Genomic DNA, 19644 nt, shown 5'->3' with positions numbered 1-19644 from the left:
CGTGAACTAATTTTTCCTCTAAATTTGTTTTCTAGCAAATTTTTTAAAGAATGTGACATTTTTAATTTTTTTCAGTTCGATTGCCTCCTAGTGTATTATATTTTAAATTTAAATAGTGATAAAAATAAAAATGCTAATGATTGAGTTTATTAATTTCAAGAATCAAATTTGAACAATTTTAAAAACAATATAACGTGATGAAACCATTGCTTCACCATAGCCACCAATGCTATTAGATATTTTACCCTCATTTCTTTTCCTGGGAGAGGATGGTGGTGGAGGTTATGTTGGAAATTTGATATAATAATTGTTTAGAGCTTTATATTTAAGCTGTATGTAAGCAATTCCGAGGCTATAGCAAGGTTCCCCATCCATTTATTTACTATGACTCTATAGAAATAGTAAGATCTGTTCATATAGATCTTGAGTCAGCTTTACTTTTCTCTCTTATTTATTTTAAAAGCCCTTAGAATCTTTTCTAAAGTAGGGACTCTGTTTCGGAACATTACACAGTGCTTTATTTAGCATTAGTGTTGTGGGAGAAATCACATTCCAAGAAGAATTGAGCTGAAACCACTAAAACTAATCTTAATTATCACTTCTGGTGAATTAATGTTTTAAAGGCGGAATAAAGGTTTATTTTCAGGAATTTGGTGATGTTTGTATTGAACTCTGATGCTGTGTACAAACAAAAAAAACTGTTAAAGCTTCCGAGTAGGATTCATCTGACAAGTTAACTTTTTTTCCTCCCTGAGCATATTTATTATTTACAAACGCATAATTTGTAAATAAAATTTCTCTGCACCAAAACTTCTACTACAGCATTCTGATTGGGTATAAGACATTGGGGAGAAATTTTTCATCGCACTTTTTTTTTTTACCTACATAAATCTTTATTTTCCTTCTTTCAGATGCATCTACATCCATACATTACTGTGTTTGGCTGAATTCCACTCTAATATGATGCTCCATTATGCACCATACTCTGATGACCTTGCTACTACGAAACCTGCTGGAGCCTGCCCTTGGCCGTGGGGTGTCAGCCAATCACTGCTTGTTTCACTTGTTGTACATTTGATTTTCAAGGTTTTTTTTTCTCTCCTCATATAAGGAAAAATACTATTGAAATAAATAAACTTATAAAAGAAACAGTATTAATAAAGAAATGTGCTACTAATGGATGTCTAAGTCACCACTAATTCCATTCTCAAAGAAGTGGTTAGCAGAAATTTAAAAAAAAAATATATATATATATATATATCCCAAGGCACATTTCAACAACTATTTTGAGATTCTAGCTTTGTGTGGACCCAGGAAAATTAAGTCTATTGAGTGTTTGTCTGTAGTACATTAAATACTGACTTTTGCTAAAACCTTAAATTGAACAACATTATTAAGGACTGTGGAACCACAATCTTTCCAAGCCAGTAAGATAGTGTGTTAGAGGAAAAGACAGTGTCTCTTGCTCATTCTGTGTGTATATTTCTAAATGTCACTGTGTGTATTCGTGTGTGTTCCTACACATCTATATGCAAGGACTTTGAACAATATTTATAAAAACTATTGTCTATAAAACAAATTTGACAGATTAATTTTGTATTAAGCACTTATTGCCAATGGACTGGTTTTTCCTTAATCTTGAGATATTGACCAAAGATTCTGTACTATCTATAGAATTTTTATGTTTTTGTTGTTGTTGAATCCCTTAAGAAAATTTGGAATCTTTCAGTTAGATTTACTGAAGTCACTGTAGTCACATTCAGAAGGAATTTGTGGCTTTCTGTTTCTGTGGTACATTTATCTGAAGGCTATTCTATTTGATGTCAGATAACATAAATTCAAGCTACTTCCAAGAACTCAGAATTTAGATATTGTTGAGAGAGAGAGAGAGAGAGTGGCTGAATTTTAGTTATGTAAGTAATATTCTAGGTAAGTCAGGCAATCCTTTGGGTGGTCCCTCCAATTCTCTATGTTTATATATTTATGTCTCTATTTATTGTATGTGTTTTTGCACCTAAAAATAAGTGTTCCGTGTGTAAAGTTTGATAAATTTATAATACACTTACCACATCATCTGCCCTACTAAGTTTTCCACAATTTTTGAAATACTAAGTATACCAGATTCTTGGGATTTCTTTTGGTGAATTATTGTCAATAGAAGAGCCCTTTAATAAAAATAAATAAATACTTGAAGAATACTGGGGCGCCTGGGTGGCTCAGTGGGTTAAGCGTGCAAATCTTGTTTTCAGTTCAGGTCATGATCTCAGGGTCATGAGATAGAGCCTCATGTGGGGCTCCACACTGGGCGTGGACCCTGCTTAAGATTCTCTCCCCGCCCTGTCTTCCCCTACCCTCCACCACACGCACACATGCACACGCTCTCTCTCTCTTTCCGTCTCTCTCAAAAATAATAAATAAATACATATTGGAAGAATACTAAAACATAGAGTGATAAGACATGTACTCTAACCCATGCAAATCTCTAATGTATATATTTCAAGATTTTTATTCTATTAGCCGTTTAATTTTGCAAAAATGAAATTTTCAGAAGTATTGAAACTGTAGTGAAATTCCTGAATAAAAGCTAATTATCCTCAACTTCTCAATTTGTTTTGAGCACAAGTACCAGTGTAAGAAGCTGGCAAACGAAGCCTTACCACTCTTTGCTTCTTGAAGATGTCATGTTTCCTTATCAAAAGTAGTAAACTTCCTTACGTGTGCTTAAAGTGTGAATCGTGTAACAAATCATATCAATTCAAAATTATAGAGGGAAAAAGTCCGGAATTTTGAAGATAGTCTAAGTGCAACCACATAGAGAGGAGAGACATAAATACTTTCGGAAAGAAGAACATTCTAAGGCAGCATTTTGAAAACTTAGGTTGCAACACATTATTGAGGCTTGAATCAATTTAGAGCATCTCCACCACAATAAGAAAAATATGAAATGAAACAGAACCATTCCAAGTACATCACCCGTACCGTAAGGTAAATGCTGTCCTGTGCAATCCCTATTTCAGTTGTGTGTGTGTGTGTGTTCCTGTTCTTGGTTGCCATGGAAAAAATGTGTTTTGTTGTGGAAGCAATTGAAAAGGGTTCAGAACCACCACTGCAGTTTGTTTGGGGTGGGAAACTATGGCTATTATTGGAGAAACATAATAAATCAAAACAAAAAAAAAATAACATTCCCAAACATTTTGATGTACTATTTAGCTGACTCCGAATAATCAACAGCAACTATTACAGCAGGATTCGTCAACAGCAAAAAGCTATTATCATTTCTCTCTGTGTGTTTTATTCTTTGAACATGTCACCATGTTCCTATTTTGCACAGACTTCCCTTCTTTCTCCACCTTCTTGCTCCCAATTGGCATCCACCTCAGGTCTCTTGATAAGTCTCCTTTGTAATTCCTGGAATTCACCGCGTAGGGATGTGCCTGTGGATAGATGGAGTGAGACTCAGAACAAACCATCTATTACCCTATAAATTCAGCGTTTGGACATTTTGTTTTAAATGATAAGATAATAATTTATTTTCCATCACAGAATCGAAAGAAAAAAATACGAGAATGTTAGAGGTTGGCTCAGTAACTTTCAACACATCTACTATCAGCACTGGTACTGAATATTCCAAAAGTAATAAGATACAGTCTTTGTCCTCATGGAATTAATATATTATATAAAAGATTAGGGAGCAGAAAATGATAGATTATATTCGCATCATGCTTCTTAAGTTTCAAAACGTTGATTGCATGTTTGCTCATTTGCTCCTCAGAGCCATCTGTGAGGAAAAGCACCATTGTTATTTCTGAGGTGAGGAAACTGAAGTAAGGAACCAACTTATTTATGACTGATGGAATTAGCTTCAGAACTTTATAAAGTCTTTGAATAAATATCAGGTCGAATTTCAAGTGTACTGCAAGCACTTGGGGAAAGTTGTGAAATCTGTGCTTTTGAATGCAGTCTTGTTTTCTGATTTATCTGGGTAAAATCACCTCAGAAGAACTCCTTAGAATATGCCTCAGGTTTTTCCAACTTTTTTGCAGTCATAAACTGCAATTTAATACTACCAAAACCAAAGCAAAGCAAACAAAAAGCTGTGGGTATAAGATGCAGATCTAATTAATTAACTGGATTTGTACATAACCCCATATGCGATTTAAAAACAAACAAATCCCTTAAGAATTGAGTAAGTCACTTTAACCCTAACTATATTTTTGAGGCTGGAAATATATAGCCTCTGGAAAAGCTCAAGACCCTTACGAAGTAATTCCGCAGTTTGAAATATGTCTCTGGGAATGATTTTCAATCTATAACTTTGCAAAACACGTTTCTTGGATGTCTGTGAGGTTTTTTTCCATTCCTTTTATAGAGATTGTGTTCATTTGCTCTATCTTTTAATACACAGTGCAAGGCTTTGGGGTGTAATTAAAACGATGGCTAGAACAAGTCTCTTTATAGATAGGCCAGTGCAAAAATAGGCAAAGTAGGCAAAATACGTACATGAAACCCACGGGGCCTGCCTCCGAGTCTGTCTTGTCCATCAATGGTATTCTCAGTGCTCAGGAGAGATGCTCCTAGGAGCCCATGGGAGATACTCATAAATATTTGTTGAATGACAAACAAGAGGCCTGAGCTTTGGTGCTAAATATCCTGAAGATCCCTTCATATTGAAACACTGGACTGTGGTACCTCCACTGTTATATCAGACTCTGGGCGTCCTAATTGTTATTCTCTTTCCCTGCTGGGTGGATGTCTCCACAATAAAAGGCTACCTGCGGTGCTGGCTAGAGTCCCTGCCCTCTCTGTGTGGGTATGACTCTCATTTCAGTAGCAAATGAGCAGTGCTCATTTCCTCTCCTTCCTCCTCGGTGGTGTTGTTAACACCAAACCCTTAAAAAAAGATAAAATTAAACTACTAAGCAAATATGCCAGGCAAGTAAGGGAGGTACTGGCCACTGAGTAGGGTTCTGATATATTTTGAAGGGGTATGAAGAAACAGGCAAACATACTGGTTTTCAGTATTTTTTCTTGGGATCCTCATTCTAATCTTCTACAGATTGTTATCTGTTTTTAAGATTGTATTTATTAATTTGAGAGACAGAGCGAGAGAGAGAGAGAGAGAGAGCGCACAAGCCAGGGGGAGAGGCAGAGGAAGAGGGAGACACAGGCTCCCCGCTGAGCAGGGAACCCACCATGGGACTATCCCAGGACTCTGGGATCATGACCTGAGCCACCCAGGTGCCCCCAGATTGTTATCCTTATCCTTATCTCTTTCCTTATGGGAAAAAAAAAAATAGGTACATTTATGCCCAAGCACAGGTGCAAGTATCTGTCAGTTTATATGTTCTTGCAGATATTGTCCATTCACTGAACCAACCCATGCTCACCAATAAAGGGTGAGCATTTTCACATTTCCATTTTTATTCTGAAAGCCCATGGTGAGCATCACTTTTAAAGGTGAGAGCCTAGAATATCAGAGAAACACGCACTTAGTTTACTAGGGAAAGAGATCTAGAAGAGAGAATATGCTTGCTCTTGGGAGTGGCAGGCACTGAGGTGGGAGCTGAGGAATGTCTTACAACTCCTTGTTGAATCACTATGTTGTACACATGAGGCTACTATAACATTGTGTGTCAACTCTTCTCAAACAAGCAAACAAAACAGAAGGGGGTGGGGAGGAGGACAGAAAGAAGAAAGAAAAAAACCCCACAACACCTTAGGAGCCCATATTTGAAGGACCACTCTTTTAAATTGCAAATGCAAATTGCAATCTTCTGAAGGAGCTGGGTTTAGTCTTTGTCACACCCTGGTGTAAATTGCTTAAGCAGGTAACTAGGTCAGCACCTCACAAAGATCACCAGTCCTAAAGAAATGCAGATTCTGCACTGAGGGCCTTGGAGAAGGATGAGTAGCCTTCAGTAGTTTCAAAGCCCAGAGCTCTGTTAAGGCACCAAGTGTCTCCAACCCTAGCTAGGCTTCCAGGAAATAATGAGATTATATCAGAAAAAGGAATTTCAAGTTTGACAAAGCAAATGTTTGAGGCCTTGAATTCTGGCCCAAGGCCTTGGTAACTGTAAGAGTGGTACATGGCTCAATATGATTGCAAGATTAGTGTCAAAAAGGAGTAAACATCTACTTCCTTCCATTTAGACCAGGTGTTTTGGTTTGGTTTGGATTTTGGTTTTAGTCAGGGATATCATCATGTCCAACTCCTCTGTTTCCATTCCTTTGCTGCTCCCTACTTTTGAGAGAAAGATAAGAACACAGAAGGGGGAAAAAAGGAAAAGAAAACCCACAACCACTGCATAGCAACATACTCTCCTTCTCCCTAGTATTATTAGACTACTGTAATAATATAATAATAATAATAATAATAATAATAATAATAATAATAATAAAAAGTGGCCACATTATTGACGTGTAGTTGATTCTTATTCTAATTTCATTCAATTCGGGCAGCCCGGGTGGCTCAGCGGTTTAGCGCTGCCTTCAGCCCAGGGCCTGATCCTGGAGACCGGGGATCGAGTCCTGTGTCGGGCTCCCTGAGTGGAGCCTGCTTCTCCCTCCGCCTGTGTCTCTGCCTCTCTCTCTCTCTCTCTCATGAATAAATAAAATCTTTAAAAAATAATAATAATTTCATTCAATTCTCAGAAATTGAAATCCTAGTAGGTCTGTACAGAAACCTGAATTTTTAACACTTACCAGTCCTAAATTCTCATTACAGATGATAGGTCAAGCTACAACAATTTTGGGTTAGAGCCCCCGAAATTCCTAACTTCTGTTTCATAGTACACTTCTCGAAGGCCTCTGGCAAAATAGAAAATGAACTGGATAAGGCAATCTGAACATCTGCCTTCTTGTCCTGGTTCTGTCCCTTATTGGCCAGTGTGACCTTGTGTAAGGCCTTTGGAGTCCGGAAACCTGTTGAAACTGTCCTCTTGTTATTTTACATAACAACCCCTGCTCTGATTACATGACAGGGTTTGGGGGGTGGGGGGGAGTCACAGAAAACAGTTGGGGCTTTGTAAAGCATTACCACAATTTAAGATAATATTTCTAGTCATCCATGAATTTCTCTACACCTTCTGAGGATGCCTTTACACTTTTGGAGTATTTTTAGTACCATTATATTAAAAAGTTTCTTCATTTTTGGGGGGGGGGATGCTGTTTGTTTTAATTTGTCCTACTGCTTGTTTGAGGCATCTCATATTCTCTTGCTCTGATTCATTTCTTCCAAGTTATACTGATCCCCGATCAAGGTGCAACATATGGCAATAGGCCCTGTAGATAATCAGAAAGGCTTTCGGTGCCTGCTGAGGTCTTGATGGTGAAGGGGGAACAGAAATAGCTCATGGCTGTAAAGCAAGTGGTTTAGGAATGGCTTGTAACAGTTTGATATTATCTGACATTATCCATTTTGACACTTAAAAAAGATTCCATCATTTTTTTTTTCAGTTATTTCTTCTTCCGTGCAATCTTTCCTGGGAATTTTTAGTTCACACATCACACCCAGTGTCTAAGAGCCACGAGTTACTGAGCTTTTATTCTGTGGCAATCACTCTGCTAAGGGGTATACTACATTATATTATTTACCCCTTTCTAATAACTCTGAGAGGCGGGTCCTATTATTGTCTCCATGCGACATATGTAACTGGGGAAAAGCAAAACAGAACTTCTCCTAGATCCCATCCACTCTACATACAACAAGGTTCGCTAACTACTTAGTCGTTTCCCCTCCAACATACTGCTCTCTCCAAATCTGAGGATTTTTATTAGGATAATATCCCTGAGGGATTTTAATGTACATATTTAGGCTGTGGTTTGCAGTGTAGTCTAGCCCACAATGCCTCCTATGCATTCTTAGCAGGTTGGAAAGAGAGTCCGTTCCAGCTTGCTAGCACTGCCATTCAAAATACTGTAGACTGGATGGCTTAAATGGCAGAAGTTGATTTTCTCACAATTCTGAACACCAGAAGTCTCAGATCAACGTACTGGCAAGTTCCACTGCTGATGAGGACTCTCTTCCCGGTTGTAGGCCGCTATGTGCTCACTGTGTCCTCAAACGACCTTCTTTCCTCCCTTCCTCTTTCTAAGGACACCAGTTCTATCAGATGAGAGCCTCACCTTCCAACTTCATGCGACCATAATCACCTCCAGAAAGGTCATAACTCCAAATGAGTCACGTTGGGGTTTAAAGCCTCAGCATATGAATTTTGGGAGGACACAATTGAAGTTCATTTTTTAGCTTATAACCTTTAACTTTGTATGCGTATCTTTGAATGCTTTCTGCAATTTTCAGCTTTCACAGGGATTTGAGCTATTAAGTAACATCTTAGTTATTTTAATTTTGCCAACCGATAAGTGCATCTAGGTGTATTAATTGAGGTAAGATAATATTTATATTGAAAAGTCCAAGATTTTTTCCACAAATGTAGGAGGTCTTTTTAAATGATGATCGTAATATGTAGTCTTAAATTTCTAGTGTATTTTCAGCATCAAAATCCAAGTGAAAAGCAGTAGGAGTTAAGAGGAGAAGGAGTCAGTTGAAACTATAATAATGTAGGTTTAATAATCTTTCTTTTCTAAGAACAGTCTCAGTGGATTTTCATGCACAGTGGCATAATTGGTCTGACAAAGACCCAGTGGGTCTGATTTCTCATGGCCTGTGGAAACTGCCAAACAGGTACTAAGGCTGGCACCACACTCTGAGTGACTCTTCACCAACTATTGATATGTAGGCATCCAAAACATTGCATCATTACACAATCCATGGACACACTGAGGATTTTTTTTTGATTGTGCTTTTTTATTTACCTAATAAAATTAAAAATTCATGTGATAAAATCTGTAATGAGCAGGCTAGGAACTGTCCAGTGAGATATAGGAAGTGGTGATTTTGTTAGGGTAATACAGGGTAAACTCATCAAAAGTTGGGAAAAGGAACTCCTTCTTTTCTGCCCTTTGGTCAGAATTTCTAGGCAGTGGACCATAACAGCCGAATAGACTTTTTCTAAGAATTACCCTTCTAAGCTTCTAGAGCTAATTTTACATTTGACCTCCTATATTAAAAAGGTCAGATTAATCAGTCCCTTTTTTCAGGAAAATGACAATAATTATGGCATGAACTTAAAGGTTGTTTTTTTTATTGCATCTGAATCTACTTTTGATTGAATTTAACTGTTGAACACAAGGTTCAATTTTAGATAGAGATGGCATTTCTATACGGCATTAGGAATGAAAGATGGTAATACCTATTTTTTCCACACCAGTGCACACACTATTAGGTCAGCGACATTTAATTTATTTTATTACAAAAACTTCTTGCCTTTTTCTCTAATGTTTTACCTTTAATAAGAAATTAGCATCTCTGTGCATGTACACGTGCATATCCTATGTATATGCATTTATACATGTGCGTACACAGAGGTAATGCGGTTACCATTTCAGAGCAAACACTGAATGAGTGATTACTGTATGCCGATCATGTAATTATGTGCAAAGCCTTGTTCTGAACACTGGAGAAGCAACAGTAATGAAAACAGGCAAAAATCATCCCCCATTGTGATTCAATTTCAGTGGGATACTACATAAATAATAATAGCTAAACTTACATTGCATGCCATATCCTATGCACGGACGGGTCAGCATATTTTACACATATTAACTGGTTAAATAGGTGATAGAGCTAATTATTTTTATTTTGTAGATGTGCAAAGGGACACACAGCAGGGTTGAGTGATCAACAGTTTGTACAGTGGCCAAGCAGAGGGTCAAATACAGACAGTGTGACCACAGGGCCATACGCTCAACCACTGCGTATATGTGAACACGTCTAATTTAGAGTCAACTAGTTCTCGGAGAAGGAAATTGGATTCACCTATTTCTCATAAAGTCCTCAGTGATATTTCAACCTTCTTATTTTAATACCTTTTATACTATGTTTGTGAAATTAGGTCACTCAGTCCAGTGTTTTTATCAGTACCATCTTATGCCTTAGTCAAAGTTAAAATCAAAATATGGGAAGGTAGGTTTTATACTAGTAGGTGCTTCTTCCTTCTACCCACTCTCTGCTTTTGGGAACACCTCACAAATATGTTTTCCTTTTTTGTTATTTAGTATTCTTCACTTCACTCAGTATTCACGTAGTCTGTTTTGTATATTATTAACACAAGCAGGAAACATAAACTCATTATTTTTATAAATTGCCATTTTATTTAGGATAGGAAATGTCTTTTTATAGAGAAAAAAATTGTACCTTAGAGGATTTGTTAGATATTCATTTTTTATTTCTGTTTTACCAGAAAGAAAGTATATGTTTTTATTTTGAGTCTTTGGTTTGTGTTTTCTAAATATTCACAACACTTGAAAGACAGCAAAGTAGAAGTGAATTCCTTAAAATTTTTTTTGGGTAATTTTTTCCGGTTTTCCTCCACTTAGTTGCTCATTATTAAACATTCATTTAAAATATGACCTATATCATGTCATAGTTTTCCTTTTAAAATATATTATTATCCTATTTCCTTATGAAATATGATTTCAGTCCCCTAAAATGTGAGTGAGTACCACCAAAGCCCATTTGAAATACATTCTTTATGAAAATAATTATGTGTTAACTTTTTGCTATGACAGTGTTTTCTTAATGTGTTGATTACACTTTTATTATAGGATATTTATTCAACTGAATAAATGTCTCTGAACATGTATCTTTGTACTATAATTCTGGGTTCTGTTATATAGTAATTCTGTATCTTATGCTCTGAAATGATCTTTGCATACTACTGGAATGATTTAAACTTTTTAAGCTTCAAAAACTATTGAAGCAAATTGTTGAGGTGCTTGTTTCCATAGTCTAACTTAAAAATTTGTAGGACTTTGTTTCATCGACAATAGGTATTAAAAATATTGCCAACATTACAGTTATTGCTAAATATATTTGGGAAAGAAAGTAGGATGCAATGGGAAGGAATCCACCTCCTCTTTTCTGGGCCACACTTGAATTCTTATGGAACCCAACAGACCACCTCTTTAACATTCTCTTAAAAGCTTCACTCTTCCTTTGGAAACAACCAACTTAAAGCCAAACTATTCTGGAAATTAGTCGCTGCTTGTTAGTGGCTTACTGAATGCCCGCATCATTAGTACATTCTAAAAGTACTACATCAATAGCCAACCAAACTTGAGCTAGAAAGCTGTTTCAAATTTAGTGTCTGAAAATAGACAATCAGCTATGAAATCTATAAACATCAATGCAGATATTGGTACACTTTCAGGGAGGGAAAAATAGAAGAAAACACAAAAGAGCATAACCACATTACAAGAATGTGGAGAAATTCTATATATGATGCCATCACTCTAAAAAATGTTTCCTGGGTACACTTTGTGAGTTGTGATTTTCTTTTCTATTCACATAGACAAATGAGGATTGTGTTGAGTGTCCAGGATTAAATAGTATGAATATTTACTTTAAACAGTAAGCAAGTAATAGTAATGTGTGTTTATGTGTCCTTGAGAATTCACTGCCATTAATTTTTAACTTTTTAATTTTACTATTATTATTATTATTATTAATATTATTATAAAACAAGAGCAATTGTTGCTACAGCACGAAGCAGGGACTTCCAATGGCAAAGAAGCATTTATAATCATGCAACTGCTCTAAACAGCCAGAGAAGTGGTTTCATGTAGAACTTTGTTTTCCTGTATGTTTCTACTTTCAAATATTACATATACTATTGTTTTCTAATCCTTAGACGATGTTACATCCTTGAGGAATGTAAAGTATCTTATGTCCCCACTGTGTCACATTGCAGTTCATAGAGATACTCAGTGTGGAGGAAGAACGGCTATGGCTTATAGAATAAATTCACTCGTACATAGTACCTTTATAATCTACATAAATATGTCTGTATACCTTTCTCTCCTCAACATCAGCAATGCTCAGTTCTATATTTCAGGTACAGAGATGCCATGCAAAGAAAAGGAGAGATTTGTGTGAAACCTAAACAAAGGAAATCTAGCCACATTTCTAGCCCTCAATCATTGTGTCCTGCATGCTTGTGCAACTTACCTTGTGTTCACAGTTGACCTGCGTGGTGCTTTTCGGATTTGTAGCATTAGTAAGAGTGCTGCCATTTGAGCTGTGAATTTAGTTTTGCTTTTGTTAAGGGTCAGAAAGAAAGAAACTATTCATCACATTCTGCTTCCTATAAAGAGACATTGAAATGCAGAAAGATCCTCACATCTGAAAGCATGCCTCACCATACAATATGCCTCCGCATTGGTGGCTGCAGTCTGGCTGAGAGGCAGATGCAGATTTTATAAGATTTATTTTGGTCTTGATCTCTGAGTTTGAGCCGATCACTCAACTTTATGTTGTGTTTCTAACTTCTTTATCACTCCATGGGAAATGTAAGACACTGGAAAAATCAAGCAGCGAATCATTGGCTATTGGGTGAACGTAATTTTTATTACCTATTACAGCAACCAAACTGTTTTTGAGGAGGTTGGAGGGAGATTAAGCAAAAATGAAGTGATGGTGCTAAAAGCTGTAGCCAACCTATTTTCTTAGAAAATTTAGGGTTTTTTTTTTCCTTAAAGACTATTTTGTTATCAAAATAAGTGTTATGTTGTCATTTTATTCCTAGCACTCAACTGCAGGAGAATTGAAGACATATTATTTTATCTGGTTTAGTAAAAGTAGAAATGTCCTATTGAGGCCGGGAGGAAAAACATACTTCAGAACTGGAGAGGAAAGCCTCAAGGTACAAAAAGAAAAATAAAAGGAGGGTTTTGTTCAGGGGGCCAAAAAATATTTGGCTGATTTCTTATTTAAACTGGTTTCTTATTGGTCCTGTTTATTGACTGATTGAAAAAAAAAAATGGGTGGGGAGGAAGTTTTTCATCAAAGGATAGTAAAAAATAAAAGTATGAATGCACTAGAGATAGGAAGTTGTATCTTTTTGTACTTCCATGATTGTCTACAATGCCTCTTTAAATTTATACTTGAAAAGCTCTAGAAAAAAAAATACCAAGCTTTGAGGAAAGTGCTAGAGAGTAAAAGATAACATTCTGTGCTTCTTCACCCCCCACCCAAAACACACTCAGAAGTGCACAAGTGCATACCCTCACTAAGTCAAGCTATTTTGTTTTAAATTAGTCACACATTTATCTTTGCAAACTCAAAATAAAAATAAAAATAATAATGATAATAATAGTTCAGTGACCATTGAAATTTTGAGGGCATACTGAGTTTTAGAAAGATGCTTTTAAAGAAAAGTTATTAGCCATCTCACTAGGTTTCAAGTTGTGGAGGGAGATTGCTAGAATAATGATAGGGAAGTGGACTTCCTGTACTCAGCAGTCTCCTAGAAGACACTAGACTGCAGGCAATCTGTGTCTCCCTCCATCCTTTAGCATCCTCTACAGCAGAATCAGTTTACGATATCTGAGATGTTGCTCTTTTCTTTCCTCAGTGGCATCCTGAGCCTTTACACTTTCTTCATTTTCCCCGCCAAGCAGGCTGAGTTTTCTCACTGTCTCAGAGGAAGTCAGATGTCAGTAAGTACCAGGCAGAGAAGTGATAAGAATATTTTAAAAACGGAGTGGTTTTTTTTTTTTTTTTAAGTTTTTGTATCTCATCTGCACTGAGAAAGCTACAAAGGACTAACACATTTGGGATTTGCAATATTCCTTGATGGCATAAATAAAAAATTTTGAAAAGCAAAGAGAGAGCTCAAAGTTTACCTAAGATGTATTCCCACCAACGTCTATGATCCTAAATCATGAAGGACGTTGAGTAAGACCAGCAGAGGTTACATGTCCTAATGAATCTTGTTCATTCATTTATTTAATGCCCGATTATTGTTGTCCCATTATATTTGGGACAAAGGCAGGGACTCAGAGGAGACAGACTTGCAAAGGAATACTTATACTGTAGTATGGTTGAGGGTTATAGTAGGAGCTACAGGTACCCTGGGAAGGATGTAGCGACTCCTGGGGATGTTGGCAATTGACCAGGACCCCACAAGGAGGTTATAATGTCGCTTTAATTTATTTCTCCTGCGTCAAGTCTTGCAACCTTGGCCATAAGGCCTTAACTATTCCCCTTGGAGCTGAATTGGAATGCATTTTCTCCACACCCCATCCTCCTTTACATTTCAACAGGTTTTTGCTTTTGATGCATCTCTAATGGATTTTTTTTCCCTTGATTGTTAAAATTAGAACCACTTAATGAGCAATTCAGTTAGCCTCGCTGCTTTTTTAGTCATTCTGCGACTTTGACCAAAAAACGAACTTATTCACTGTACTGTTCACTCTGAATTCTTCACACTTGGCTCTGAATGACTTTTAGTAATTTGCTCATGTCAAATCACCTTCAAATGGGAACTATTACTATCATTGAGGAGATTGAAAGAAAAGAGACACAGGCTGCCAAGTGATTTCCAAAAGAAGAGTTATATAGATGCTTTTAATCACGGCAACATTACTGGAATATTTACACCCTCTCCAGGCAACTTTGAAAAATACAGCCACTCATCTGAGTCACATTTTCCTAAAAATAGTCATGTAAGCTTGTATTTTTATACCTTGTATTTATTTTATGCATTGATTATCAGAGTGTCATAGCCCTGGGATTTCCCAAGAAAAATCATGATGATTTTTTTTATTACAATTTCTCATTATTTTTAGGTCCTTTTTATTTCTTCTCATGGTCTCCTTCTTCCATGAGCACCTATCATGCCTTCTATTAGCACTGGTACTTTATCAACTGGCTTTCAGATAGTCATGGTTAAGTGACTGGTTGATGACAGCTTTTAAGATGTTGGCTTTCCAAGTTATATTTCTAATCGTGGTGGATTCTGCATGAACAAAAAGCGTGATGTGAGGCTTTCTAATGAAAAGATTCGTATGAGACACTATCCAGAATACAGAGGAAAACACTGGAAGACTAAACAACCCTGGTTGAATTTTCTTCTATCATTCTTGGTCCTCTGATCTCTTAAAGATGTCACTTTACAATAGACCTCTGGTTTTGTGTCCAGGTGACAGAAAAATAGTCCTTGTTTAGTGCTGATGGCACTTAGATACTCAGGGTCAAGTTACACACTCATGTATATACGTATATATACTAGTTTACATAAAAATAAATATAATATAGACATAAATATATACACATAGATAATTATTCTCCTTTAAAGAAATAATAGTGCTTTTTTAAAATCCTAGGGTAAATTTTGGTCTGGAAGCACCATACCTCTAGGAGGTAAGAGAAGCTGATAACCCTCACTTAGATGATAATTTAAAAATTCTAAATATATTTCTATCATTTCTAAATAATATGAGAAAGAAGGAGCAGCAGGACTAAATTTGTAAAATGTCCTCATTCAGCCTCATAGTAAAAGACCCAAAAAAGGAAGTTACTTATTGGAAGAACAACCAGATTGATTTTGGGGGAATTAGCTTCAGTTGTGAGGCCTGCGGCATGAAAAGAGAAAACAGGAGTAAATCTTCTGGAATGGGCAACACAGGAGAAAAAAATACCCGATTATTGATGTCCCATTATATTTGAGAAAAAGGCGGGGACTCAGTCTTGTAAAGGAGACAGACTTGCCAAGGAATAATTATACTGTAGTATGGTTGAGGGGTATAGTAGGAGTTAGCCTTGGTTGTAATCCTTCCTTTAATATTTTGACATCTCTGGGACGCCTGGGTGGGTCAGTGGTTCAGCATCTGCCTTTGGTTCAGGTTGTGATCCCAGGGTCCTGGGATCGAGTCCTGCCTCAGGTTCCCCACAGGGAGCTTGCTTCTCCCTCTGCCTATGTCTCTGCCTCTCTCTCTGTGTCTCTCATGAATGAATAAATAATCTTAAAAAACAACAACAACAACATTTTGGCATCTCTGTTCCATAGTGTTTTAAAATTCTATGATACCCACTTCTCCAGTCTCCTGAGGCTTTATTTTCAGTAACTGTTGCTGAAATCTACCTCATTTACTTTCTACAAAACCTTGCAGAATCATATTCTATTAAGAGTACATTTACACTGGTGGATTTGTGGTTTAATATGCTAATATTAATAGCAACTATTTGTAGGCATTGGAAATTAATTCACTTGCAAAAACAGTCCAGCTAACAATGGCTACTTCAACTAAGTCTGGCTGAAGGAAGAAGCATCTTTTTTTTTTTTTTTCTTTTCCTTCCTTCCTTTCCTTCATTCTTTTTTCCCTTTCTTTTTCTCCTTTTTTTCCAAGTTTTTAATTGGGTAGAATCTAGCAAACCATACATAGATGTTTGTTGCAGTAGACTTTTGAAGATTTAATAATCCAGGTTATTTTTATCACTGGGTCATTTATACTGTTGCTATCATGGTGGATTCTTTCATGAATCATAATAGAGCAGTATAATTAATCATTTGAACAAGATATATGATGTGTCTTAATACTTTAAGTATTTCAATGCATTTTTTAGTGTTTCTCCATTATGGCAATCTATATTATGGTTTTTAAGAAAGTGTTGGCTAAAACCATCTGCATAAAGATAAAATGGTGCAATATATTTTATATAGTTAACTTTAAACTGTGTCGAAGAAAACAGAGGCATTGGGGTACAATTTAACCAGGAAACTCTGTCCCCTGGGATGTTGGCTGATGTATCTAATCATAATTTTCCAGGTGTCTTCCAGGCCTTACTGTAGTGTAACATTAGTTTCCCACTGTCCTTGTGACAAATTATGGTGAACATGTGGTTTAAACAACAAATATTTATTTCTTGCGGCTCTGATGGTCAGAAGTCTGAAATGGATCTCACTAGGCTGTAATCAGTGTGTTGGCGGGGCTCTGTTTCTTCTTTGGAATGTGGAGGGGAGAAGCTGTTTTATTTTTCTTTTCTAGCTTCCAGATGCGGCCTGCATGCTTTGGCTCTTGACCATCTTCCATCTTCATAGCCGGCAATAGCTGGTAGTCTTTGTCATGTCCGTACCATTCTGACACTGTGCTGCCTTTGTTTCATATTTAAGGGCACTGTGATTGCATTGGGCTACTTGGATAATCCAGGAAAATCTCCTTATTTTAAGGTCAGTTGTTTAAAACTTTAATTCCATCTACAGTTTTAATTCCCCTTCGCCATGTAAGGCAACCTATTCCTACATTCACAGGATAGGATGTGGACACCTTCACCGTGGGGAGGGGATGCAGTGGACAGCAGGAATCATTCTGCTCACTGAAGGAATGATTGGCGAACATTTCAAAAATTTGATAACCATATTTTATAAACCACAAAATATTATTTGGGCAGTCTCTAGTTCGACTTTTTTTTCTTTGTGTAATCTCAACCATTTTATTTATTACCCAACAGATATTTTATTATCACCTCTACTATATCTTAATTTTCCCCCAAAACAATTTGTCTGCATTTGAAAATGTTTCATAATAGAAAAAGCTGAAATGATCGGTTTTCTTATTTCAGTAAGATGAAAAGCTTACTTTCATAAGTAGAGCCATCATGTTTTTCAGATGTGGCCAAAAATATGATACTCAATTTCGTGATTTCGCTCTTAACTGTAATAGGATCATAAGACTGGGGCAATTTTTCAAACTGTTTATTTACTCAACATATTAAGTGTCTATTATGTACAAATAATACGGTTGTTGATAGGTAGGGTCTGACTTACTCAATCAGAGGCAGTGAAGGGGTGAGACTAGTCTTGAGGTAGAGTAGACCTGATTCTTCTTTCGACTTCAATATCCTAATCTGTAATTGGAGGATACCAATGTCTGCTTTGTAAGGACGTTGTGAGGGTTAAATGAGATGATGGCTACACAGATTCTGGGACATACAGGAACTCAACAAAGGAGAGTGATTTTACTTTCTAGGATCTGACCTGACAGTCAGTGATGCCACCAGAGGGACAACATGAAAGCAGGGCTATCTTGAGGGCAGGAAGATGTAATTATATCTGGCACTGGTCATAATTTCTCTCTCTCTAACTACCCTGGCTTATGATCTGTTGGACTGCAGAGCCCATACTAACTATGACTGGAGTAGTAGTTATCGACAGAGGAAATGATAAGTTTTGACTTAAAAAAGACCATTCAGTCACAGCTTACATGCATTCAGTTTGCTCTATATGTATTTTTCTTTGGAGATTGTGAATCCAAAATAGTGTCCCACTCCAAAAGAAAAGAAAGAAAGAAAGAAAGAAAGAAAGAAAGAAAGAAAGAAAAAGAAAAAAAGAAAGAAAGAAAGAAAGAAAAAAAAGAAAGAAAGAAAAAGGAAAAAGAAGAAAAAGAAAAGTTGATTCTGGAGTAAAGATTTGGTTTCACCCAGTCTCATCAATCAGTACTCCCTGAGGGGATCCCTGGGTGGCTCAGCGATTGGGGATCCCTGGGTGGCTCGGCGATTTAGCGCCTGCCTTTGGCCCAGGGTGCGATCCTGGAGTCTCAGGATCGAGTCCCGTGTCGGGCTCCTGTCATGGAGCCTACTTCTCCCTCCTCCTGTGTCTCTGCCTCTCTCTCTCTCTCTCTATGTCTATCATAAATAAATAAATAAATCTTAAAAAAAAATCAGTACTACCTGAGATCCTAATGGAAACATTACCTCCTCTTCCTTTGATGTCTAAACTTCTCAAGGCACATATGTGCTAACATCACTTAGTTTCTTAAAGTCCAATAGCAGATGTTGTCTCTGAATGAGCAAATTTCAATGGGTCCAAGTTTTCTACAATAGCAGTAGTAGTGGGCAGAAGACAGGAAAGATAGAAGCAGTCTCTGAAACTCGAAAATGCATTTAGCATCTTTCTTGATTTAACATAAAATGATCAAATATGTGAGCATGCCTGGAGTTATTTTTCTATTGTAATCCTGGTGGGCATTTTTGTAGAAGAGGTTCAGAATACATTACCTTTGAAGAAGATTCCAATTGTCAATACAACATGACTGCAACATTATCCATCTAAGCAGAAGAAAAAGGGATAATAGATGGCTAACTATATGACTCACATTTAATATAGTGCCTAGAGAACTCCATTATGACTTTTGCATTTCATATGAAACTTAATGGCCCTAGTGATGCCTGGAATTTAGGCAAGTAGTAATAAGAATGTTTAGTTCAAAGCGAGTATGAAATGAGATTATGACTTGGATAAAAGAAATTCTGTACATATTATTATTGCTTTATAGGATTTTTAGGTATACGTTTGTTACTGTAGATATGGGTTTTCTCATTGGTAAAAAAAAAATCCTTTTTTTAAAAAAAAGATGTGTTTATTTTAGAGAGAGAAAGAATTGTGGTCAGGGGAGGAGCAGAGGGAGAGGGAGAGACAAAATCTCAAGCAGTCTCTACGGTAAATGCAGATCCTACATCTTAGGATCCTAAGATCATGACCTGAGCCAAAACCAAGAGTCAGATGCTCAACTGACTGTGCCACTCAGGTGCCCCCCAAAATAAACATTCTAATAATATTTTAAAGAATTATTAAGCTCAAGTGATATTGAATAGGTGAAAGTAATCTATGAGTTGTAAATTGCTATACAAAGATTATTTCTATCTATTGGGTTGATTCCAGGGATGCCACTAGACATCCTATAGGGCACAAGATTGCTTCTCACGGTATTGAAATATGGTGCCCAATTTGGCAATAATGTCAAAGT

At 36.7% G+C, this 19644-nt stretch overlaps 1 protein-coding gene across 9 annotated transcripts in view; it reads left to right on the top strand.

Annotated features, from left to right (window-relative positions):
• PCDH7 (protocadherin 7) overlaps positions 1 to 19644 on the top strand; it is a 413124-nt gene that overhangs the window by 8651 nt on the left and 384829 nt on the right. The window contains exon 2 of one of the 9 annotated variants that reach the window (XM_041751757.1): positions 912 to 2593. The exons of the other annotated variants lie outside the window; for them this stretch is intronic. Coding sequence (XP_041607691.1) covers positions 912 to 947 — 36 coding nt within the window. The 3' untranslated portion in view covers positions 948 to 2593. Of the gene's footprint in view, positions 1 to 911; positions 2594 to 19644 lie in introns of those variants that run through there. 9 annotated transcript variants of the gene reach the window in all.

Source organism: Vulpes lagopus, chromosome 4 (assembly GCF_018345385.1).
Source record: "Vulpes lagopus strain Blue_001 chromosome 4, ASM1834538v1, whole genome shotgun sequence".
NCBI classification, from domain to species: domain Eukaryota; kingdom Metazoa; phylum Chordata; class Mammalia; order Carnivora; family Canidae; genus Vulpes; species Vulpes lagopus.
Note: the sequence above shows the minus strand (reverse complement) of the source record. Positions and strands in the feature narration are given on the sequence as shown.